Source organism: Lasioglossum baleicum, unplaced genomic scaffold, assembly GCF_051020765.1.
Source record: "Lasioglossum baleicum unplaced genomic scaffold, iyLasBale1 scaffold0021, whole genome shotgun sequence".
NCBI classification, from domain to species: domain Eukaryota; kingdom Metazoa; phylum Arthropoda; class Insecta; order Hymenoptera; family Halictidae; genus Lasioglossum; species Lasioglossum baleicum.
This window is the reverse complement of record NW_027469081.1, coordinates 2,113,762-2,139,140: the sequence shown is the minus strand read 5'-3', so window position 1 is coordinate 2,139,140 and position 25,379 is coordinate 2,113,762. Positions and strand designations below refer to the sequence as shown.

Genomic DNA, 25,379 nt, shown 5'->3' with positions numbered 1-25,379 from the left:
TGCACCCTTAGCCCTTGATCTCTGTCCCCGGGTGCCGGGGCCCGGGGGGCTTCCAGCGAAATTCCCAAACGGACAAACGTCACCATGTTTTACAAAAGCAATCATCCTTTGACGATGAATTCGGTAATTTACTCGATAGCCAGGCTCTCGCAGTGTATCATCGACGTGATTCCGCATTCCGAACGGGCCGGGGTTTGTTCCCGAATCGAATCGGCTTTGTGGTTGGACTTGAAAATTTAATGAAATGGGACTGGGGGTTGTTTGCGCGGATACCGTCGACAGAATGAATTAAATGAATAATTTGCTTTGATCTAGAATCGGGGGAAGGCCGTGCCGAACAATAACGATTAATTAATTAAAGAGGCCTTCTGTGTCGCGTCGCGTCGCGTCGCCTCGGATCGGATCAACAACGAGATGTTTCCGTTTTTGTTCTTTTGCTGTTTACCGGATGGAAAAATCGTGGGGGTGCTCGTAAATTTAATCATGATTATTACGTGTGGCTTTGCGGGGCGAAATCATCGCGAATAATTAAATTCGCCGCTTGAATTATTATAATAATTATAATTGAGCAACGCTCGGTCGTATTAACGTGTCTATCTAGTTGAGAGAATGAGATAGGGAAAACGAACGGATCTCCATGAAATCGAGCAAAGTTAAATAATAATTTGTCTATTTATCGAATATGTAGCACTCTTGGATTATTAGTTGCAATTTTATAGTTTGCTGGAATAACAGTAGAATAAATATAGCGCGCAAACTATATTACACGCGGAGTTTGGAAGAATAACAAGTTGATTCAACTCGTGGACGTTGCTCGGCGGCTCTCGAAAGTTTCCTGTTCCCGGTCAACGAGGACCATGACCTACGATTACGTTGCCGGAGGAATTCGCCAATGATGCGAACAAAAGGCGAAAGAGACCTGCTGATTCAGTCCATGGTCGATGATACCCTCACCCAGTGAGAAAACTCGGCCGTTCTTTTTTTCCACTCGCCACTCGCCACTGCCAAAACGGCCTTTCGCCGCAGTCGTTGACTCTTCGATAACTGGCTACAGTCACGCTTTAAAAAACATATTTAAACCAGCGATCAAATTGATGTCGATAAACCCAGATATAACGATTTGTAATGGCACTTTTTGTTCTACTCATTATTTCTTATCGTGTTCGAGCTTTCGCGTAAGAGCTATCTTTTATTCGATGATAAATCTGTGAAATGAGCAATCTTGATTTTTCAAGTGAAACTTCTTTGCTGAGGGGGGCTACAATTTTCTAATGTAACGGAAGTGACGCAGGAGCGTTACTTCTAAACTGAAATATAGCTAAACTATATTGACGCAATCTTCGTGGGCGCTCCACGCTTTTATTTATTGTCGTTAATGTCTAAAAGAATTATTGGTGGATAGTTCTCTGGAACAATCTTCGTTCCCACGAAGATTGCGTCGATATAGTTTAGCGCTCCACGCTTTTGTTTATTGTCGCTAATGTGTAAAAAAATTATTTTCTCCTTTTTTAGTGCAATTTTAATATAAGCGTGGTTTTTAAACAGTTTTTTTATATATTTTTTTATTTTCTACTTTTTAGTCTTTACATATCTTGTGATCGATTTTAATTACCATTTCAACCATCTTTTGTAAAAGGAAAAATATTGTGTCATGGCGACTGCAAACCGAAGTTTCCATTCTGTAGGATCAATCGTTCAGAAGCTATTGCAGTGTTTTTGACAGGTAAGGGCGCCGCCATATTGGTTTGTAGTGCCGGGTTAACAAAGCGCACAATTTTGGTTTTCAAGGGTCTCTCTTTTCAGGTTAGTTGATCCAACACCGGACACTCGTCGATCTTTCCCGTAGCACAATCCAGATCCACATTCCCCGCTGTTTCCAAACAATGTATCAGCTTACAGTTGCACAACAAACATACCGACACTGTGGCAGCATTAAATATCAGTGTTCGTATGTATATGTATGTATCAGCTGGCGGTGTAGCCACTGTACATTGGCTGTTTGGAGCGCGGCCAGAATGCGGAAGACGTTTATTTTCTCGCCGGTAAAAGATCAGCTTGAAATTTCTACAGAAACGGACAAAAGCAAAGTGAATGAGGAAGGTTCGACGGCCAGGAGTATAAATAAACTTCTCTGGCGCTTTCGATCGACCTGTGTTACGTTCGGAACAAGTTCAAAGTGAGAGAGCTGTCACTGCTAAATTCCATGTTGAACGTGTCGGAAATTTACCGCGCGTCTCGTCAATTAATTTATGAAAATAAGAATTAAATTAAAAATCCGTATTCACCGAATAATGGTTGAATTTTTTCAAAAGAACAAAATGCTAATTAATACAATACGCTCGCTCCAAGTTTTCACGCGGTCGATCGTTGACTGCGCGATTGGTAACGCTGCTGCCACGATGGACACAAGTCAGCGGGTAGGTAGTTGCGTCTACCAGATAACACACTGTCAAGTGTCAAGATAAAAAGGTCACGTCTCGACGACTGAGGTTCTCATCGAGACGGACGGCAGTGTGATCCGTCGCATCGCGACCATTCGAATGGCGGTGTCATTCGCGAACGACGACAGAGCACGCGATTTACGGATCGCCAAGAGATCGCAGTACACGCTGCTGGTGCTGGGTGAGGAAAGGTTCACAGAATCGATCGATCTCGTAGTCGTAGATCCACGCTCCTCGATCGAAGCTGTGACATCGAATCGTCTCAGGAGTGTAGCGTAACGATTAGACTGCGGATCTCGTGCAATTATCAGGAAAATGTTTAAATATGAAACGATTCCAAGAATGCTATTACAATCGTGACGGTTATTATTAGAGGAAAAAATTTGCGCAGTTTCGCATATGCAGCATCCGCAGTCTAACGATACAATGATAATCCTCGAAATGATCCAACTGTCTACGTAAAATATCGCAGCCAGCATAGTGAACTTTTCGACGGGCACATACATCGCCTGGACCACGGTAGCATTGCCAATTTTTAATCGACACGGCGACCCCGTAAGCAACCAGGCCGCATCCTGGATCTGCTCATCTGTGGCCTTGGGCGCCATAATTGGTAGCCTGCCAGCAGGAACAATTGCGGACAGGATTAGCCGGAAGAGAAGCATTCTGATAAGCAGCTTGCTCTTATCGTCGTGTTGGTTCGTTATCGGGTTTGCACGGAGCAAACTATGGTAGGTAGCGTCTCTCTTTATTACCCTCTGTAAATATTAATGGTGCGCGCTCTTCTCATCCTTAATTAAAGATGGAACAAGTAGCTCTGATATGCACTGAACTAACAGGCAACAGAATTTTTCTCCCGTTTTTGCAATCACGCTCGAACGTTTACAGTACACGTGTGCCATGCATATGATATCCTTAGAAATTCATAAAATGTAAACTTCACAACAGCATTTAATTTAATGAAAATATTTATATTTTTAAGGATATTTGTAGCCCGATTCACAGCAGGACTGTCATGTGGCGCCTCCTCCATTTTGATACCGCTTTACCTTTCCGAAATAACGACAGATCGCGTCAAAGAGTCATCAGGCATGATCTTCCAGCTTCAAACTGGCCTTGGAATTTTATTCGCGTACTCTTTAGGTAGCAATACTATATATATATTGGGTCTATAACTTAAAAACTGGAATTTAACACTAGATGTCAAAACTTGTGTATGCGCTGTAGCAAATCATTGGCATACGCGTCATTCTGAAGCTCTATTCATAACCTGCAAAATCAGTCAACAGTGTTTGATTTGCTTGTGCGCATCATATTTTTTTCAATCATGGAAAGTTTTGAAAATTGGCGAAAGAAACAGCATTTGCGGGAAGTTTTGCTGAGTCACTTTTTTGCAAAGAAAACTGCAGCCGAAAGTGATCGTTTGCTCGTGGAATTGTATGGCGAACATGCTCTTGCGAAAACACAGTGTTTCGAGTGGTTTCAACACTTTAAAAATGGCGATTTTTACATCAAAGACAAAGAGCGGCCTGGACAGTCGAAAAAGTTTGAAGAATTGGAAGCGTTACTGAAGATCAGGAGGGAGTTGTGTATTATCAGCTTCTAAAACAGGGTGAAACCATTACTGGAGAGTTGTACCGAAAACAACTGATTCGTTTAAAGAGAGCATTGAAGGAAAAACGGCCAGAATGGGAGATCAGACACGAGACATTAATTTTCCAACATGACAATGCTCGGCCACATGTTGCTCAAACCGTTAAAAATTATTTGGAAAATAGCGGATGGGAAGTTCTGCCCCATCCGTCATATAGTCCAGACTTGGCGCCTTCCATAGACATATAGAGATAGACTGCGCGGCCTGTACGAAGCGCTGAAGCCCACAATGGCGGCGTGCGAGAGAGAGAGAGCATTAGCCGGGGTCCATGCTCTCGCTCTCACTCTTTGTACCGCGCGCTGCCATTGTGGGCTTCAACTCGCCCATAAGACGGCGCAGTCTATCTCTATATGTCTATGACGCCTTCTGACTACCATTTGTTTCGGTCGATGCAGAATGCACTTTCCGGAATACGCTTCACTTCAGTCCAAGGCATCAAAAATTGGCTCGATTCGTTCTTCGATTCAAAAGATGACCGGTTTTTTTGGGATGGCATCCAGAAATTGCCAGAAAGATGGGGAAATGTTGTCACTTCTGATGGACAATACTTTGAATAACAGAATTGTACATGATTTTCTTTAATAAACGCTCAAATTTCCTAAAAAAATTCCGGTTTTTAAGTTATAGACCTAATATATGTATACTAAAAACGCTTTAGATAAAAGCAATCTTGTTCGTTTTTATAAAGCAACAGGAAACAGCAAAATAAATGAACGCATTCGGGTTGTGAGTAGATGATCGGAGAAAAGTCTCCAAGTTGAACTAGCGCGGTGAGGTGTTGAGAAATCACTGTTTTCCAGATTTCGCCGACAATTTGACAGCGATAGCGGTCTTCTGCGCCTTCGCACCAGGTTTTCTCGCGATCGCGACTAAATCGATACCGGAATCGCCTATCTGGTTGATCAGACATAGTCGTCACGAGGAAGCAGCAGCAGCTCAAGAGATCCTCAGCCATTTTCGAGTAAACGGTTCCACGGAAGAAAGTTCGAGGCGAAATTTACCCATCTCCGAACTGTGGCTGCATCGAAAGGCCACCATCGTTGCCCTCGGTAAACTATTTCACCAACGGTCCCTTATCTCAACCATCAATAATTACTGTCTACCAAAAAATACCTTTCGAAAATAATACACGAATAAACGATCTGTCGCCGATATTCAAATTCGCATCAGAGACTCGCGCGAGACGCAGGCACGTGTAAATTTAAATCCTGCCTCGTCACATTCAGATTCAAATTTCAATCCGCCACAGTGACATTCAAATTCGCGCGTCCTAAATTGAAGTTTCAGCCGAAAATATTTGAATGCACGTTCTACTTTCTACTATTCAGAGCCGACTTTACATTCTAGTCGGTGCGGCGAGACGTGGCGCGGCGCGGCGGTACGCAATTTCAATTCAAATTTCCTTTATCTCATTCGAAATTTTACCTTGCTGGACTCGAATTAGCCTTTACCATACGAATCCTAGTGTTTCCTTTGCGATATTCGTACTTTTAGGTAAACTGTTTTATACTGAAATTCGGATTCTATGCTATGCAAACTATTTCTACATGGCGCGGGGGATTTAAATGTGAAAATTCGTATTCTACACGCCTCAAAAGAATTAAGGGATCAATTTACGTGATCATAACTCCGTGAAAAATTGCCGTACCGATATCGTTAAACAATGGTTTGAAAGCCTGAAACCTCTAGTTTCAGACGCTCTGTTTCAAATTGTTGCTATGTTGGTTTTTTACAAAGTTATAGCGAGATGAAGACAACATTGACGGTTAACAAAAATTTTGTGCAACTTTGGAACATCACACGGGGAGCAACAAATTTTTTTGATAAATCGCGTTAATATCATGTGGAAGGGCTACCTTTCCTGTGAAAATTGTGTGGTTGTTGAATATTGCGCGATTTTTTTTTATTCGAGTTATTCATCATTGAAGTGAATATGGGCTTTTTAACTTTAACTGGCTCCAGAAAGCGAAAAAATTATCGTAGAATCTTGTGCAACAAAGCAATAGAAAGAGCGTTTCTTTCTCTTCAAGGCATTCCTTTTATAATATATATAGCATGTTAAAAAAAAATTCCGCGCATGGTACTGGAGAAACCACATTTTCTTGAAATTCTACACGTTCAACGAATTTTCTCAAGGTTAAAAAACGTTCGTACCATAATCTCCCTATTTTTCCCATATTCTGCAAAGTTTCAGCTTTAATTAAAAAAAAGTTTCATCGCTCTACCTCATTTCTATCGAAAGTTCTTTGATTTTGTCTCCGATTTGGACGAAAGTTCCCACTGTGCGGCGCGGCAGTAGCGTATTCAGAGATGTCAGACATCAAACACAGCTGCCATAGGTAAAAAATTGTCGCAGCGAGTTCATGGGGTATTCAATCGAATCGGCAGAATTTCTGCTTCAATCTGACGTTAGGATCATGTTATTACGATCATTTCTCGCTGAGATACAGCGAGTTAAAGGAAAAATGGAAATTGTGCATTTTTCAAGCATATTTTCAGAAACACCTGGTATATCGAAATGTTAATGAAATTTAAAAAACACAAGGTGTGCCTTGAAGAGAAAGAAACGCTCTTTCTATTGATTTTTTGCCCAAGATTCTACGATAATTTTTTCGCTTTCTGGAGCCAGTTAAAGGTAAAAAGCCCATATTCCCTTCAATGTTGAATAACTCGAATAAAAAAAATCGCACAATATTCAACAACCACACAATTTACACAGGAAAGATAGCCCTTCCAAATGATATTGACGCGATTTATAAAAAAAAATTGTTTCTCCCCGTGTGATGTTCCAAAGTTGCACAAAAGTTTTGTTAACCGTCAATGTTGTCTTCATCTCGCTATAACTTTGTAAAAAACCAACATCGCAACAATTTGAAACGGAGCATCTGAAACTACAGATTTCAGGCTTTCAAACCATTGTTTAACGATATCGATACGGCAATTTTTTACGGAGTTGTGATCACGTAAAGTGGGAGCAATTTTTCGGGTTCGCACAAGTGATCCCTTAATTCTTTTGAGGAGTGTATTTCCTATCGAGCTCTGGCTCGAATTTTGTCGTTTTGTCACCGTGAATTCTTCAAGTCTCAATAAACATACAGTTTGCGCGAATTTGTTCATGGAAAAATTCGTGTCCTATTTTCTAACGTGCGAGTTTGAATTTTTCTTAACAAGGATGGTTTAGCTATAATAGATTCGCGTGGAGATAATTTTTCATCAATTCTTTTGAAGAATTTCAATGTTATCCGTGGAACGGAATTACGTGTTCATTCTGGTTTTCGAATCGCACGGATATCTGACAAGTTCCCCTTTTAGGTATGACGATGTTTCAACAGCTGTCAGGGATGAACACCGTGATATCCTACGCGACGATGATATTCCAGTATATAAGGTTTCCCCTAAGCTCGACAAGTTGTTCGATTATCGTCGGATTGACGTACGTGATCGCCACCCTGTCTTCGCGGAGTCTGATCGATCGCACCAAGAGGAAACTTCTACTTTTCCTCAGCTTATCCATCATGTCTGTTTGCATGTTCATTCTGTCTGGTTACTTTCGCCTTAAGGTAACTGTCTCACCCGTTTTACAATCACCAAACAAACGCGTAAAAGCTCCTGGCTTTATCTTACTCAACTACATCCATATTTTTCAAATAATTCATACTAAACTGTTTCCTTTATCTCGATCGACAATTTGTTAATACCGTATATTAATGTTTTCAGCGCACTGGTTCGATCTGATGCTACTAACAAAGAATTTTCTTGACATTAGTGTAATTAAAGCAGGAAACAAATTTAAAACTAATTGGTTCCATAAATCTAGTTGGTCAGGTAGATACGTTTCTACTCTTTCCACCCTATACAACACAAAGTGGGCTTAATTAAACGTCTGATTGATCGTGCAGTCCTACTATCTGATCCTGAATTTAGATCTGACAATTTGTTATTAGAGATGTTTTGAAACGTAATGGTTATCCAAGATCATCAAGGAACAGGTTTTTCAGATTTACCATCCTTGGTTTATTGAAAAACAAAAGGCAAAACAATTCTTGAGGACAGGACCAATAAATTGGTAAAATACCGTCGTTATTCCTTACGTTCAGAACATTTCTAACGATATTAAAAGAATATTCAGAAAGGTAGGAATTCACGCAATTTTCAAAATACCACATCATTTAAAGGAATTTTTCCCCGCGATCAAAGATAAAGTACCATTGTTAAAAAACTGCAATTTAGTTTATTCAATACCTTGTAAGGGTTGTAGCCAACTTGTATACATACACTGAGAAAAAAAGTAGTTACCTCAATAACACGCGTGTTATTGTAATTTTTTTACTTCGACGAATATCAATGTATTCTTTTCAATAGTATGAAATTTAGAAGCAAATCGTGATGTATTTGAATTGTCTATCATGAAAAATGATTAAAAACATTATTCGATTCAATACCGTACATTATTATTCGTAATATTTCTCTTTTTCCTTCAATCAGATATGTCGTTAAAAAAATTTGAGAAATGTATTGATTTATACTGGAATTGGTTTGAGGCCATATCTTATTTTTTGAAAACATTGATGTCAAGCTATTCGCTTATATGATTGGCGGAAATGAGTTTTGCTATTGAAATTCAATAGTATTAAATATTAAAATAAGTTCATATGATATTGGCACTATTCAATAGCACATCTTATTGAATCAACATATATTTTTTTTGTTTCGACAGGATTTTTTTCTCAGCGTAGGACAAACGTTTAGACTTTTGGAGACTCGGATCAGAGAACGTAGACATAGCATATTTCTACCTCCAGCACGACACACTGCATTGGCGAGGCATTCAATAGAATTTGACCACGCTTTTGATTTCGAAAATGTAAAAATAGTAGAAAAAGAAGCCAACTTGCACCAGAGGATTTTATTGGAAACAATTCACATGATTAAACATCATAGCGTAAATCTCAGGTATGAAACACCTGAGATACATGAATATTACGCAGCATTACTGAACCAGTAACGTTTTATGATGAATTTTTCTAACAAATAAAATCTGTTAATGGTTTAAAGTACATCAAAAGTAGAATCGAATGTCAATTAATACAATTACCACAACTTCGTATGGTATACAAACAGTGGAAACTTGTTGCTTGGTTTTCTCACGGTTCATATTTACCGCCAAACATTGATTGGCTAATGGGTTGATCGATGTTTTCTGTGATTCATTGCCTCTTCAAATTCTAACGTTTACAGTGGATACCAAAAGTAAGTTAACATTCATATTTTCAATAATAAAATCACGATAACAGTAATATTTATTCACTTATAAAAATAAACAAGTTTATTACATATTTAATGGTAATGTCGAAAACAAAATTTATCACGATAATCACAGTGACCTGAAGATTTATGAAGATCTTCATAAATTTTTGTTTTCAACATTACCATTAATTATGTAATCAACTTGCTTATTTTTATAAGTGAATAAATATTACTGTTATCGTGATTTCATTATTGAAAATATGAATGTTAACTTACTTTTGTTATCCACTGTACCTCAGCTCGTATATCACAGGCATGGTATCAACATGTGGTTATAACGTTGTAAATAGTTTAAAACAATTTGTTCACTTAGCAAGTAGGTTTGTTTTCTTAGAATATTTGATTTTTCGAGCGGAATGCCACATAAATTACATATTATACATTGATTCAATCATTTTTACAGACGCAATTATAGAAAAATTTTTCTTGAAAATGGTCTAAATATTGACCGAAACGTTGAAAATTTTGTGGTAATTTGCAAAATTGAACCAGTGCGCTGAAAACATTAATACACGTTATTCATAATAAACGTACATGTATAACACAAACAACATGCCATAACCGGACGACATTTTCCTTTTATATTTTAGAACACAGAAGACGTTTCCGACTTTACTTGGCTGCCGTTTTTATCAGTTCTCACTTATGTAGCCGCCTTTGCTGTTGGTTGCGGGCCAATACCCTGGATCCTGATCGAGAAGATTTTTCCCGAGGATATGAAAACGGCTGCCATTTCCGCGAGTGTCACGTGCAATTGGGTATCAACGTTCGTAGCGATGAAACTTTTCCAAGATATGCTATCTTTCATGGGAATCTCCTCGACGTTCGCTGTTTATGGGATGGTTAGCCTAATAGGTGTCGCGTTCGTCGCCATTATGGTACCGGAAACGGAGGGGAAGAGCGTCGAGGAGATACTGGACGAGTTGGAAAAGGAGCGAGAGCTTTCGGAGTACTGCATTTAGAAATACCTAATCAGCAAACAAATTCAAGATAGTCTCTGAAAGACAAGATAGCATTAAACAAATATAAAATGAAGAATTATTCAAATAAGAACGTGTTCCAATTGTCAAGATACTAGTTGAGAAAAGTAAGATAGGATGACTTTCTATTCGAAGTTACAAGTCGCGTACGAACAGAATTGCTGTTGTAATTTTAAGAGAATTTAGAAGAACGAATTAACTTTCGAAACGCTGATTAAGCAGAGTAGAAGGAAAGAAAGAGTGCCAGAGAAGTTTGTAGATGAAATTCCGGTAGTTCAGTGGTTTCTCTGAATTATCGTTGTGCGGTGTGTACGTTTATTTCTACCTGGTTTGTAATTGAGTTGGCGTTCTGAAATTTAATTAAACTCGTTCCTTCGAGTCACTGCAATTGAACAGCTGAAAGTGGCTTCCGGATGCAGGTAATTGCTCAACTAAATTTTAAATGAACGCATCACTGTAGAAGGCTTCGCAAAACGGTGCAACGAAACAATGTACATATTATAAAACGCGGAACATTCGTTATCTTCGTGCAAAATCACTTTTTTTTTTAATAGATCGACTAATAGTCCGGGATCCACGGTCCATTTTTACAATTGATTACTATCAAGCTAATTTTCCGTGAGTAGCTTCATTTTGATGAGACCCCAACGATTTCCTATACGAAAATTCTCGATTGTGGTAGCTAACAGGGATAGCAGGGATAAAATATGTCGATTTGACGATTCACAAAAATTTATTACTAACTGGGTTTTTTTTTTGTAAAATCTCAAGATGATTATCTGAATTATTCGAAAAAATATTTGTCCTACAAAGTTTATGGATTGATCAAAGAGTCCCCTCCTTCCAACATATATCGATAACGAGATCATCAAAAATGATTACTAACTAGCTGATTTTTTTACTGTTGCTTAGTTAATATTTATATAATTTAACAGCCACATTGTCCTACAAATTGCGTGGTACGTTATCCCGGTCCTCACAGTATGACGTTATACGTAAAGACAATAATCGTCCCGCAGATTTCTGCAAATTATTGCGGAGTAACAACTTTAAAGAAAAATTTGTAGAATTTTTAATTGAAGATTGGACAAAAGGGACGAATTTATTACATTGATCACAGGAAAGGATATTAAACTTAATTATGATCAATGTTACACTTATGAGGTGTCTAGTGAAAATAAAATAAAAGGAGTCATTGACTATAACCTCTCTTGTTATCATGAAGAAGCTGACACCAAAATTGTGTACCACTTTTGTCAATTTAATACTAACTATCGTGTGCAGATACATTGTACAGATTCTGATATACCAGTAATAATGTTGGCAAATTTTAAGTATTTGAAACATCAAGTTCAAATAATAATTAATATTAATTAATTTATTTTATTTTTAAGATGTTTTCACTTTATCTTATGTTACAAATAGAAAAACGAAAATGACAATTCTTGTCGGACTAGTGATACATACCTGTTTTCTTGTAGGACATTGTTTCATTTGGACAGAGAACACACTAACCTAGTATGTAATATTTTTGTCCTACAGTTAGTAATAAGAAAAATGGTCTTGTGGTATTAACAATGTCTGAGTGTAGGACCGGGATAACGTACCACGCAATTTGTAGGACAATGTGGCTGTTAAATTATATAAATATTAACTAAGCAACAGTAAAAAAATCAGCTAGTTAGTAATCATTTTTGATTACCTCGTTAACGATACATGTTGGAAGGATGGGACTCGTTGATCAAACCATACATTTTGTAGGACAAATATTTTTTCGAATAATTTAGATAATTAACTTGAGATTTTACAAAAAAAAACCCAGTTAGTAATAAATTTTTGAGAATCGACATATTTTATCCCTGTTAGCTATCACAATCGAGAATTTTCGTATAGGAAATTGTTGGGCGTCTCATCAAAATGAAGCTACTCACGGAAAATTAGCTTGATAGTAATCAATTGTAAAAATGGACCGTGGATCCCGGACTATAAAGCAAGATTCAAACATTTTTGTATACTTTTCAACGATGTTCAAAATATTAATAAGATACGATTGATATGGTATGTATGTACGTGGTTTGTAAAATACATATATAAAATTCAACTGCAATAAAATCGTGACTGTGACAACGATTCGTTCACCGTTAATCCTACGTTTACTCATATTTTCTACGATTAAAGTATCATTACGTACCTGAAGCCGACAAGATGGCCGCTGCAGCGCAAGAGCGTGGAAAAATTCCAGGACAGAAAGAGCCACGCGCCGGATGTCAACGATCATGGACTTTATTCGCATATTTATTTCCATTCGTTCGTTACGTATGCAGACGATATATCACATAATACAATGGGCCGGGCGCTGAATTCGATAGCTCTCGGTTTAGTTTGCTTTTTGCTTTATCGGACGTCCCTCTGTCCCCCCCTCTCCTACTCCTCCTCCCCCTCCCCCCCTCACCACCAGCGAATTGTCGCGCGCGCGTTTCGATCAAACGCCATTGATCGATAAATGCCTCGAAAAGAAATGTCTGAACGCGACCGTACAAAAATTCTGTGACGAGTTTACCACCTTCTCTCTCTGCTTTAATTACATCGATATAACAACACTTATTCTTAAACGGTGCGCTTTGTTATCGCGTGTCTGCGCAGGGCGCCTCAGAATATCCGAACAGCGCAGCATAGCGATTTTGAAGGGCCCTGTAGTTGAGGTGCTGGCACCAATCATTTTTCGCGACTGTTCGCTATTTCTCATCGTCATCGATAGATTCTGTTTGCTCATTTTGTTTTCACGGAATTTGTTTAATTCTGCAGAGTATTTAATATTTAACCCTCCTCGTTCTTCCCCCATTCCCAATCGTAATGTTATCTTTTAATGAATGGTAATTATTTTCACGTCGCTCAGGTTCGATCAATTTCTACACTAAATGAATATAGCTAAGAGAGGCATGAAACGTTATGATTCGGGTTTGGACCAGATAACGCTTCCGATCCGGATTTGAATCTGCAAAGATGCCAAGTGCTATTTTATTGGAGGAAAACAAAGGCCTCTCTTACTTAGCTATATTCATTTAGTGTAGAAATTGATCGAACCTGAGCGCCGTGAAAATAATTACCAATCTTTCAAATAGTACGATCGTGAAAATACCTCCTTTATCATTATAGATGGCGAAAAAATTACAGAGTTAAAGCCTCGTTTCGACAAACGTCCGCAAGATGGACAGGCGGTTGAACAAGACTTTCTCACAAGTTACTAAACTGACACCAATTAGTATATTAAGAACTTTCCTCATGACATTTGTGTCTAAGGCAGGGTCCGCTAGATAGCCTTACTGATGAGTCTTCCAGCGGGCCTAGGACGAAACACTCCACCTTTGTCTTCCTCCAATAAAATAGCACTTGGCATCTTTGCAGATTCAAATCCGAATCGGAAGCGTTATCTGGTTCAAACTAGGGCTGTAACTTTCCTTCGAAGGTCGAAGATTTCGAAGCTTCGATTTCAGAAACTTTGAAGTTCCGAAGTTCCGAAGTTTCGAAGCTTCGAAATTCGAAGGAAAGTGTTACAGTCCTACTGAATACGTGAGTTTTGTCAAGCGCCAAGCCTTTCTTGCCTTTCTTTTCATTTAGTCCGCGATATCCGATTTCACCGAATTTAATAAAACTCATTAAAATTTTGTTTGCAAAGTATTATTTTTTAAGTACATTCGTGATATGATCCCGAAATTGATGAATAGAATGCACTCTTTTAAATTTAATTTAATTACGGAAAATCAAAACGGAAAGTTCAGTGTCAGTCACCGGTGACTGAACGTTAATATTTTTATTTATCAAAAATCGTGACATGGTATGGTACTCATAAGTTACAACTTCATACGTTTCGAAGACTGAAATTTCGAGCACTTGGAAGACTTCGAAGCTTCGTAACTTCGAAACTTCGAAACTTCGAAAACTTCGAAGCTTCGGAAAAGTTACAGCCCTAGTTCAAACCCGAATCATAACGTTTCATGCCTCTCTTAGCTATATTCATTTACTGTAGAAATTGATCGAACCTGAGTGCCGTGAAAATAATTACCATTCATTCAAATAGTACGATCGTGAAAATACCTCCTTTATCGTTATCTTTTAATGTTACGCACCCGTAATGGTAACAGATCGATACGATAGAGAAACAAGTAGTTCACTCTTTATAGAAATCTGTTGTTCGAAAATGAAAAGTTCAATTCGAAATTGATTCGAAACAGGGCTATCGTGCTGATATAATCGTTATCGATCCCGCGCCAACACCTCATCGGAACACGAACCCCGAACATCGAAGGCGTCAACGTTATTATTGCGAGTGACCAACGATTAACGGTAAAAAATCTACGGAAGCAATATGGCGGGGTGGAGGGGGTGGGGGGTGTAGTAAACAATGGTTTCGATGGGGATTCAGAAGGATCCGCCTCTGCTCATTAGCAAACGGCTCGAAGAACTTTTCCGAGGGGATGATAGTCGCGGGCGGAACGATTCGGTTTTTCTGCGTTTAAACATTAGCTGCGTACATATAGATATCGACACGTACTTATTGGACTTGTGCTCGAGGAAATTGTCGTCCTTCCAAAACCGGACTGTCGGACCTGTCAACGAGTATCCCCTTTCCCCGAGGAACTTCGAGCAACCGAAGCCACAGGTACTTCACCAGGGGCACCGAAGAAGGGTTTGTTGAGTATTTCGCGGACGAGTTCGTCCATTACCGCACTAGGATTTCCAAGTCCGTTTCTTCTCGTTTTGTGTTCTTTATCGTTCAGAGGAGAGTCCACGATAATCCACGAGTCTTCAGAGAGATAGAGAGATAGAGAGAGAGTAAGAGAGAAAGTGAGAGAGAGAGACTACGGAGTCGTTTGCGAACGAAGTAAGACACCGAAGAAGCTCGACTATTTTGATCCACGAGTTTCCCTTGCTGGAACCGCTCCGGCTGGTGGGAACTGTGGTCTGTTGTGCTCGATTCCGCGGCACTGATCATTGGCGTTGTTCCGGATCCGTCAGAAGGATTGTATCCTCACCTTCGAGGTCTTCGGGTTGAAGGTGACGCGGTGAGCGCCACACTTGGCGCGCTACAGTCATCTGGACTCGCTCTGAGAGTGCACCGTCGGCTCGGAACTCGGGTCCAGGTCCGAATCGTCGATCGAGACACCCTGCTGTGGCATCCGGGTCGAGTAACTCGGGCTACGGTCGTTCCTGGAACCAGAAGAGCAATCTTCTCTTCGTATGTTTGGTTGCGAGTTTCACCCGAAAGCAGCTTTTGCGCGGGAAAACATGAGAAGCGTTTTACTCTGTTAGGTCTTTCGTATGTTGCGCGACCGTTTTGTTCATAGAAAACTCTGGTGCTTTGAAGTTTGAATAAAATCCACGTTTACAAAAGATCGAGGTGAATTTCTATCTAATTCTTGTGTTGGTCAAGTGGCAGACATTTGCTCGTCGAAAGTTACTTAATCGGCGAAAGTCTCGGAAAACATACATACCCGACAAAAAATTAAATAAAACTTTCCACGCAAGATTGGAGTTCAAAGTGGCATACCGCTGACCAGCCAGCGTCACTTTTTGCCTGCCCGCGCGTCCTTAAAATCGCTAATTAGTGGAAATCTGTGCCGTGTCAACAGTGACATAAAAGTATATCTCTCGGCCGCGGCCGGTGAATGTAAATGAAACATTAAACGGTCTGAACATCGACCGCTATGAACGTTGGTTGAAAAATTGTCGAGAAAACATCGGTGTTCGAAGAAAAGGAATGAAATAATTTCCGTCTGTTAACAGATTACTAATCACGGTGCATTATACAGGTGTGCCGACTTCCCTCAAAAAACTGAGGCAGATGAGTCGTAATTCTCTGGCCGCCGCCAGACGGCGCATGGTCCCAGGTACTGTACGTGCGCGAATGAGATTGTGTGTGTATTCAGACGCGCTGCTGAATACATACAAACTCATTCGCACACGTACGGTACCTGGAATCATGCGCCGTCTGGCGGCGGCCAGAGAATTACGACTCATCTGCCTCCAAATTTCAGCATTACAGAGATGCTAAGTCGGCACACCTGTATAATGCACCGTGTTACTAATGTACATAAGATAGTTGGAAGCATAGCGATTGCCTCGGAATACTGTCTGCAATTGTGTTGTTACCTCACGGTGAGTTGACTTCCGTCGCTGCCGCGTCTAGCGCCGTCGCCCTGTCGCTTGCAAAAGCATTTGCAGATGATCCTCTTGAACGCGAACCGGAAGTCCTTGCTGAAGAGAGCGTAGATGCACGGGTTGATCGCGGAGTTGCAGTAGCCTAACCAGAAGAGCACGCTGAACACGGTTGGGTGGATGCAATTCGGACAGAACGCGCGGACAAGGTACATCGTGAAGAATGGCAGCCAGCAGAGGATGAATCCGCCGACTATGATGCCCAGCGTCTTGGCAGCCTTGGTCTCCATGCGAAACCTTCTCACCTGTGTGCGCGTGAACCCGCGCAACGTACCTCGTTATTATTTCATAGAAGCGTAGCGTACGCTTCGAAATCTGAACGTCTAGTTAGAAAACTGCATTTCCAATGAGAACCTTTACGTATGTAGGTCTCGACACGTTGATCGTTCAAATTGAAGACGTTAGACCTGATTTTTGTCGAGCGTTCCCAAGTTACCTGAGCCTTTATGTTCCTCTTGCCCATCCTAATCGTCCTAGGCTTCTCTTCAGGGCCCGGTGCGAGCTCTCGCAACGACACTTCGTCGCCTGTCACTTGGCTCTCGCAACTGCTTCTTCTGCTGGGTTTTCTGGTGCTGCCTACCCTATTGATCCCGCCCACCTGTCGTTCCGAAACTATTTTAACAACACCTACGTTCTCACTTGGTTTTTATACGATAAGTTTATTGGAACGTACGGAGAGCGTCTCGTTTGTCTTGTTAGGGGCGAGGACGGATGCCGGGTTCGGTGAAACGAATATGATATAGTTAAACGACTTAAAATTCTTTCACATTGTTTATCCGACTGTATATTATATCTCTGTTCTAAAACGAGTCGAAATAAACGATTCTTCGCCACGATCGTTGAGAAATTCAGCAAGGAGAAATAATTCGAGAAGAAAATCAGAATCCCCGGTTCACTCGCAACTGTTTAGTTTTATGTAGGTCTGGCGAAAACGTCCACCGATTAAATCACGCAAAACTAGGTCACTTTTAGGAATTTATTGCTGCAGAACTGGACGATGCAGAGCCAAACAACTGTCTGCAGTGTGTTCTTCGGGCATGATCCCGATATAGTAGAGGAATCTTTGAAATGAAAATTTTTCCAAATTGTTCTATATAAAAATGAGGACCAACTTCCACCAGCTGGCCGGTGAACGCGCAGCGTTTCCGAATTCCCGAAATATCATCCAATGTACCGTTTTCCCGCTCGTTAAAATTTCGAGTGTATTACCCGGACGTGTCAGGGCCGGCCGAATCATTCGCGAACCGTGAAACTTTCAGGCAGCTAAAAATATCGACGATAACGTTAAGAAACGTGGACGTTCCGCGCGTCGAATAAACATCGCGAATAATAGCGCGTAATTTCTCGCGAAAACCGCACCGGTTAGAGCCAGAGGAAAACAGAAAGGAAATAGGCATGGAAGGGCGGATACGAGCAATTTGGAACCATTTCAAAGTTGGCGAATTTCGCGGTGAATCGCCGTGAATTCGACGAGAAAAGAAACCCGCATGGAAAATCTATCCCGGCAAAATCAGTTGGCTTTTTTAGCTTATGATCTACATTGTCGATTCTACAACATATATGAAAAATCCAACTGATTTTACCGGGATAGATTTTCCATATGATTAGTGCGGGGTTCTTACCTTGAGACGCATAAGGTGAAGTGCCCTATGCCTGGACAGCATGTTTTTCTATTTTAAATTTTATCACTTTAAATAAACAAAAATAATTTTTTTAAGAGTTTTAACATACACAGTTCAGAGTTTGTAAAGTAATTTAAAATAAAAAAATCATTGTTTAGGTTAATATCTTAATTGTATTAACAAGAATAATTCAAACCTGGTAGTTGGACATATTAAATCCAATCTAAGCTAGTACCTGGACAGAAGTAAACCCTACACCGGGACAAATTGAATTTACATATAATATGCAACAGACACTATAGTGCTCCAAGCACTATGGCCGCTACGGGGAGCGAGACGCGCGATCGAGAGGAGTGGGGGTATTCCTTGAGAATGCCTCCGATCGAGCAAAAATTTGCCCATGCCTGATCTATAACATCGAACTTTATTAAATCTTTAGTGTGTGATGCACATATGAATATATTATTATTGTATATTACATTCTGGCCTTAATTTGTTGTGTAATTATCTTTTTACTTTCGTGTAAATTATTATTGATTTCTTGTTCCTGTTCTTTTTTAATTTTGTATCTCTCTTTTTCCTGCTTTTTTGACAAATGTTCTTCTTCTATAATTTTTTTCTTGCTCCTTTTTGCAAGATCTCTCTTCTGTCTTCGACAGTACAGTTGGTGGTCCTTTATTAGCATCCACCGAACTTAAAATTTTCATTCTAGAAAACTGATGCGTGCTTTTTGGAATCTTAAACTGGCCCACTGTATTGAGAGCTTGTACTTGTACGATGGATTCAACAGAATGAGATTCTTGATTTCTCTTCAATTTTATATTTTTATTCAGTCTTCTATTTTCTTTCAATCTGTCATTTTTAATAATATTCTTAGATTTTATGTACATTTTTGGCTTTCTCTTACTTTAATCTGTTTTTTTGTGATACTTATTAATTACTTTTTTCGACTGGAATCAAAAGTTTAATTTTTAAAGCAAGTTCACAATCTGAAAAGAACATTTTTTAAGAACTGTTTTTAAGATCAGTGTTAGGTATTAATACTGATAGATTTATGACATAAAAATTAAGTATTGTTAACGTCACAGAGCCGGAACACATTTTCTACATTCGTTATAGAAGCTAATAGAAGACTACTTATACGTACATTTAGTTAAATAATTTGCAAACAATGCGTTTTGATTTTATTCACAAACGCGTGTCCGGCTTCAAGCATAAGCACATTTAGTGGTAGATGCTTAGAGTGGGACAGCTACTGTCATCGGGTCCCAGTATGGAGTAATTATATTTGAAAACAATCCTAATCTTGGACATCTAATATTTGGATTAATAATTATTATTTACGTTAAATTTGATTGCCAATTTATTTTAAAATATCAATATTATTACGCGTGGTAATTATTTTTTGTCTGAGGGCTTAAATTATATCTTTTTTTCTAACAAAAGTTCGAACTATAAATGCACATGATTCGCATGTAAATCGACTAATTTTGTATACTGTTTTCAGATGAACTTTGAATTTATTTTTAAATTTCAATTGATGTCATAATGAAATAATATTCACACCTACTTGTAGCTAAGAGAGAGAGAAAGGCCTCGGAATATATAATATAATTATTTAATCTCTTAATTACTGATTTTACTATGAAAATTCAATTGTCCAGATTTAGGTATCACTGTTGGACTGTCCAGAGACTTAGGGCACTTCACCTTACTTGACGCTAGAATCTACGGGGCACTATTGTTCATTATTTCGTGAAAGCGACCAGAGACAGGAAAGAGAGAGGAGGAAGGGTGGGGGAGTATAGAGAAAATTTGTATCGATTTGGAAATTAGCGATCTCCGGGGGTTCTCGACTAGGAGCGTTACCTTGAGATGCGTGCTCCTCGGCGTGGTCGGGCAAAGCTGACTCTGCGTCTGCCCGTTGCTGTAATGCACCGACACTTGAGAGCATCTCGAGGGCGTCCTCTCGAGTGTGTTGCACTTTGTATTCAGCGTCTCGGTGCTCGGATAAGAGACCGAGATCTTGATCTTCTCCTTTTTCACCGAGCTCCGACTATTCGACTCCGGGCTCCTCGGGCTCCCGTTGTTGCTACCGTTGTGCACGCTGCCGCGGCCCCGGTGCATCCTCAAGGTCATCCTTTGTTCGTCGAATCTGCGGAAAAATGCATGTCGCGAGGTGAATCGCTTGCAAATCGTTCGCGGATCGTTGCCCGCCACGGGGAAAACGCATTGTTTCCCATTGTACGAGCGCGGAATTGATCGAAATCGTGCGTGCAATGTAACATGACCTGGTGCAACGAGGCTTTTGGATTGTGTTTTGACCTGTGATGACTTGGACGGTGGGTCATTGCGTGGGAGTTCTTGGATCGATGCCGATTTGATTGGGTTTGTCGCGAGTACGGCTTTCGCGGATGGTTTTCGGGCCGTTCATTGTTTTACGGACATTCTGTTTAGATAAAAAATGTACGGAGCCATAATTCAACAATGACGATCTGATTGCGTGTTTGCATCAAATACAAAAGAGACTGATATGTTTACTCGGAGGGGTTTTTCTTGGTTAACTTTCGAATGGTTCGATAGTCATTGAAAAACCTCCAAGGGCAGTTTTGGGCTAGCTAGAGCTAGAGTCCTCCATCACGATGTTGATGTTTGGATTATTACGGAGCACCGTGCATCTATTGTAAATTCAACTAGACATCGCTGGTTAGCAGGAACGTGGAGAACAGTGGAACAAAAAGGGATAGAAAAGAGAGAAAGAGAGAGAGAGAGAGAGACAGCGAGTCGCGGAAACGTTGACGTGGAATAAAAACAGCTCGCCAGAACAACCACATTAGGGGGGAATGTGAAGCGACGCGTGCCGGATGCCGCTTCCGGTTCAGCTGATCGAAAAGCTCGAATTCGACGGGAATAATGGACGAACGTTGCCGGTGTGGCTCCCACCCTTTTACCTGGAGCCGAAAGTTTTCGAGCCCTTTGTCGTGCGGAAGCCTTGATTAATGGCCTTCGTCGTGGATACAGCCGCGTTGTATATTCTCCAGTAGAAAAACAACATGACCAGCATCGGTATATAGAAGGAGCCCAGGGCACTAAAACGTGACAACAAAGAATCACGAAACTTTTTCATCTTATCCGACTTATCCAACTGACAATGAGCATCGCCAGCAGCTGACTGCGGATCATTATGCAAACATACATTTATCTGAATTAATCCGCAGTCACCAATTATAATCGACGGTAACGACGAACTTCTTACCGCATGGAATACGGCGCAAAATGATAATCGATAACGATGAATGAAGTATGGATTTTTAAGAATCGATTAGAAGCCAGAAGCTTGTTTGATACGTTTATACATTTCGTTCAAATTTGTCGAACAGTCTATTCGAAACATGTAAAAGGATTAGAAGATCGGTAGAAACAAGCGAAACAAGGTTTAACGATACAGGACGCATAGAAAACGCCACGAAGAATCATTTCGGACACAGTCAAATCTCCGGAAACACCGATAACTTCCGCGGACAGAAGAAAAGAATTGGATAGGCGTAAGTGTCGTTCACCGAACAAGAGGGAATAATTCCACTGTTTTTCACCGGCGAAAGATCCTGAAACGCGGAAACTGCGTTTAATGGACGGGCGCTTGTTGAAAGCCTCGTTTGATCTTTCGGTTTGTACTCGGGTTAGTTAACGGTTACAATTTTTCCCGTTGTTGCGTTGTTGGGCTAGGATCTCGACATGAAAGAAACGAAAGAAAATAAAAGGATACGGAAGGAACGAGCGTAATTATTGTGAACGTTGCCTTTGTCACATCGAGATAATGTCCGTGAAATGTCTTCAAAGGATTGTTCAATTCTGTATAAAGTAAAATGTCACCGGGGCCGTGAAAATCAGTGACGGTTTACATCCGTGATTCCGCGATTATACTCGATACCGAACGTCTTTTCTATTATATTGAGCATAGTATATTTGTCCTTTATTGAATTGAATCGATCGAACTAGAGCTTGCAAGTATGTATCGATATACAGATATTTTTATCGCGACTTGTTTCTATTTTAAACAACATTTTCCGTAGAACTTGACCTTCTAAAAGGACATTTATGCGTAAACAAACTACTGGTATTAAAAATGTAAATATAAATCCATAATAAATACTGTTTAATTTTATGCTGTTCCCTGTTCCTATTCCATGCAAAATTAATGAACATTTACGTAAACATATGTAGGCTGGATTAATGTTTGGACCGTGCAGAGTGAAATGAAATATGTTCATAGCAAATTACACTCCTCAAAAGAATTAAACGTCTACTCGCGTAGCGCATAAAGCGGCCTGGATTGATGCATGCGCCGATCGTGATAACGCGGTAAGAATAGAAACGGCTCGGCGCGACGCGACGGTTGCCAGAAGTTCAGATCCAACTCTTGACATCGTAATATGCAATAATTTCTGCGCAAGCCTCCGGACAAGCTGAACTGGTACATACAGTGGAATTCAATTACGCGGAACCGATGAAAATTTCATTCGCTAGTTGGCATTCTCACCCGCTCGCCGCTCGTCATATCCTTTGACGGCGAAGAATTTTCGCGTTTCAACAAATCCCTTCACCTTCCTCTTTTGTTTGCGTTCGTTGTTCACGGAAACCCGTTCCAATTATTACGTTTGCCCCGGAAAATATATTGCGTTTACCGTGTTGAGACTGTCTGTTGTCTTTCGTCGAGTCGATACGCGAGAGAACACTGCCACATAGAAATAGACACGTTGATAGCGTCATTCGAACCAGAGACCTCATCTCTAAAGTATCTTTCTTCCTTATACAATCAGGGCCGGCCATCTGGAGGGTGCGGCGGATGCTATGCACCGGGGCCCCGCGATTGACAAGGCCGCAATACGATCAAGAACTAAAACAAGCCTCTAGCTCATCGGGAAGTTAGTTTAAATCAATTGCAAAATTTGCCACCGAACAAACAGACAGACAAACACACAAACAAGAAAGCGAGCTAATAAAAACGTTGTAATAATGTAACTTTTCTGAAAGTAAGCAAACGCTAACATCAATTTCAAAATCAATGTCAATTTTTCAATTTCAATATCAACTGTTCAACTTCAATTTCAATATCAACCCTTCAACTTCAATTTCAATTTAAATTCGTTAATTTCAACTCTTCAATTTCAATTTCAACTTCAACTTCAATTTTTCAATTTCATTTCGTTAATATCAACTTCAAACTCAATATCAACCCTTCAACTTCAATTTCAATATCAACCCTTCAACTTCAATTTCAATTTAAATTCGTTAATTTCAACTCTTCAATTTCAATATCAACTCTTCAACTTCAATTTCAATTTCAACCCTTCAACTTCAATTTCAACTTCAATTTTTCAATTACAACGTCAATTTTTCAATTTCATTTCGTTAATATCAACTTCAAACTCAATATCAACCCTTCAACTTCAATTTCAACTTCAATTTTTCAATTACAACGTCAATTTTTCAATTTCATTTCGTTAATATCAACTTCAATTTCAATATCAACCGTTCAACTTCAATTTCAATATCAACCCTTCAACTTCAATTTCAATTTCAATATCAACCGTTCAACTTCAATTTCAATATCAACCCTTCAACTTCAATTTCAATTTCAACCCTTCCACTTCAATTTCAATTTCAACTCGTCAATTTCAATTTTTCAATTTCCACGTCAATTTTTCCATTTCAATTCGTTAATTTCAAATTTTCAATTTCATTTTCAACGTCAATTTTTCAATTTCAATTCCAACTCTTCAATTTACACTAGCAAGTAAACGCTAACGTTTTAGTACGACAGTAATGGTGTTTTAGAGTTATTTAAATTGAAATATCTCCTGAACTACTAACTTTTCGACATACACGGGTTAGTACTTTTTTTATAACGAATCTCCAGCTGCATCGATTGATGTATTAAAAAATAACCTCATTACATTTAAAAAAATATCACTGACCTTGAAATCTTGTAAAAAATTACCTTGAAAATTTTTTCCCTTGCACCGTTACATGTGGCCCTTCAAACAGTGTAACTTTGTCCAAGCAAGTTTTTTTGTACAACGAAAAGTAACGGAGATATTTAGGTGTTCTGTTTCTTCGGACTCACCCTGTATGTTCGTGTTTGTAAATTGTTTTTTACTTTACAAAAAATATGGAGCCCCAAATGGTTTCTTGCACCCAGGCCGCTTTATAGAGAAGGCCGGCCCTGTATACAATAGAATAAACGTCCGATTCTCCCGGCATTAAAACCAATAAAAGCAACGATAGTTAAAAATCTTGGAATCGTTAATTTTTACAAGAATCACACACGGACTGTAAAATTGAATAACATCTCTTTTTTTATCAGAGCAAGGTAAACAGTCTGCCCCCGATCGGAGTGGAAATTTCGATATGTGTCATATTCCGGGAATGTAAAATTCGTAATAAATCCTGTTTAATTTGCCGACGGTGGAATATCGAATTTTGCACCGAGTCTGTTCGGGGAAAATCCAATTCTGATGTTTGCGCAATTTATTGCAGATCGTTCGAATTTCCAGAAAACTTTTCCGAGCTTCTGTCTTCGAATCGAGGGATTTGCGGTTTTGTGATATCGTTTTTTGTCGATGTCTTTTCGATTACCTGTAGACAACGTAGCCAGCGTCGTTGGTCAGCTCGCAGATCCAGGGACACGGTTTTACCGGGACCAGGATCGTGGTGGTGTTGAACGGGCCATTTTGAGCGAACGTCCCGTTGTACGTAGGATGAGACTGTTGGAGGATGAACGTTATCGTTGAGAAAAAGTAGAGAAGACAGCTTCGGTAACGAGGCTGGCAATTGTTACGGATCATTCTATATATAGTTACCCTTTGGTCCTTCCAACCGACCAACGGCGGGAAGCAGATCACGAAACTCAGGATCCAGACGGTGGCGACTAGGAGTCTGGCTCTCTTCGGTGACATAATCTGCGATTCATATTTTCAATAAAAATATCAACGACAATAAAAAAAAACTTTGAAAAAAAAAAAATTAAACCGACTTCGAAAAAACGCACTGAAAAGTATGATATAATTTCCATTTAATTTATGTGAATACACACGAACTTAAATACAATACTATCTTTTTTCGGAGGCGACGCAAAATTGAAAATTTTCCGAATGAC

General features: G+C 39.7%; 2 protein-coding genes across 15 annotated transcripts in view; one reads left to right on the top strand and one right to left on the bottom strand.

Moving 5' to 3' along the window:
• The first annotated feature begins 1,844 nt into the window (after positions 1-1,844).
• On the top strand, positions 1,845-12,543 carry LOC143219227 (facilitated trehalose transporter Tret1-like). Of its 2 annotated transcripts, XM_076445195.1 has the most exons (7): positions 1,845-2,622; positions 2,914-3,172; positions 3,424-3,584; positions 4,896-5,144; positions 7,408-7,655; positions 8,813-9,048; positions 9,993-10,188. In XM_076445195.1, the coding sequence occupies exons 1-7, from the start codon at positions 2,541-2,543 to the stop codon at positions 10,051-10,053; spliced, it is 1,296 nt and encodes a 431-aa protein (XP_076301310.1). In that variant the 5' UTR covers positions 1,845-2,540; the 3' UTR covers positions 10,054-10,188. The 2 variants fall into 2 exon arrangements, with proteins under 2 accessions (XP_076301310.1, XP_076301309.1); XM_076445194.1 differs by lacking the exon at positions 8,813-9,048 and having other exon boundaries at positions 1,865-2,622; positions 9,993-12,543.
• A 1,613-nt stretch (positions 12,544-14,156) lies between these two features.
• Oamb (Octopamine receptor in mushroom bodies) overlaps positions 14,157-25,379 on the bottom strand; it is a 148,707-nt gene continuing 137,484 nt past the window's right edge. For 11 of the 13 annotated variants that reach the window (XM_076445180.1, XM_076445187.1, XM_076445184.1 and 8 more), the window contains 7 exons: positions 25,084-25,182; positions 24,860-24,987; positions 21,172-21,309; positions 20,090-20,375; positions 17,035-17,196; positions 16,533-16,843; positions 14,157-15,590 (listed from right to left, as the gene is read on the bottom strand). In XM_076445180.1, the coding sequence (XP_076301295.1) occupies positions 15,473-15,590; positions 16,533-16,843; positions 17,035-17,196; positions 20,090-20,375; positions 21,172-21,309; positions 24,860-24,987; positions 25,084-25,182 (1,242 nt within the window). In that variant the 3' untranslated portion in view covers positions 14,157-15,472. Of the gene's footprint in view, positions 15,610-16,532; positions 16,844-17,034; positions 17,197-20,089; positions 20,376-21,171; positions 21,310-24,859; positions 24,988-25,083; positions 25,183-25,379 lie in introns of all 13 variants that reach the window. The other 2 variants (XM_076445191.1, XM_076445192.1) reach the window with 2 other exon arrangements.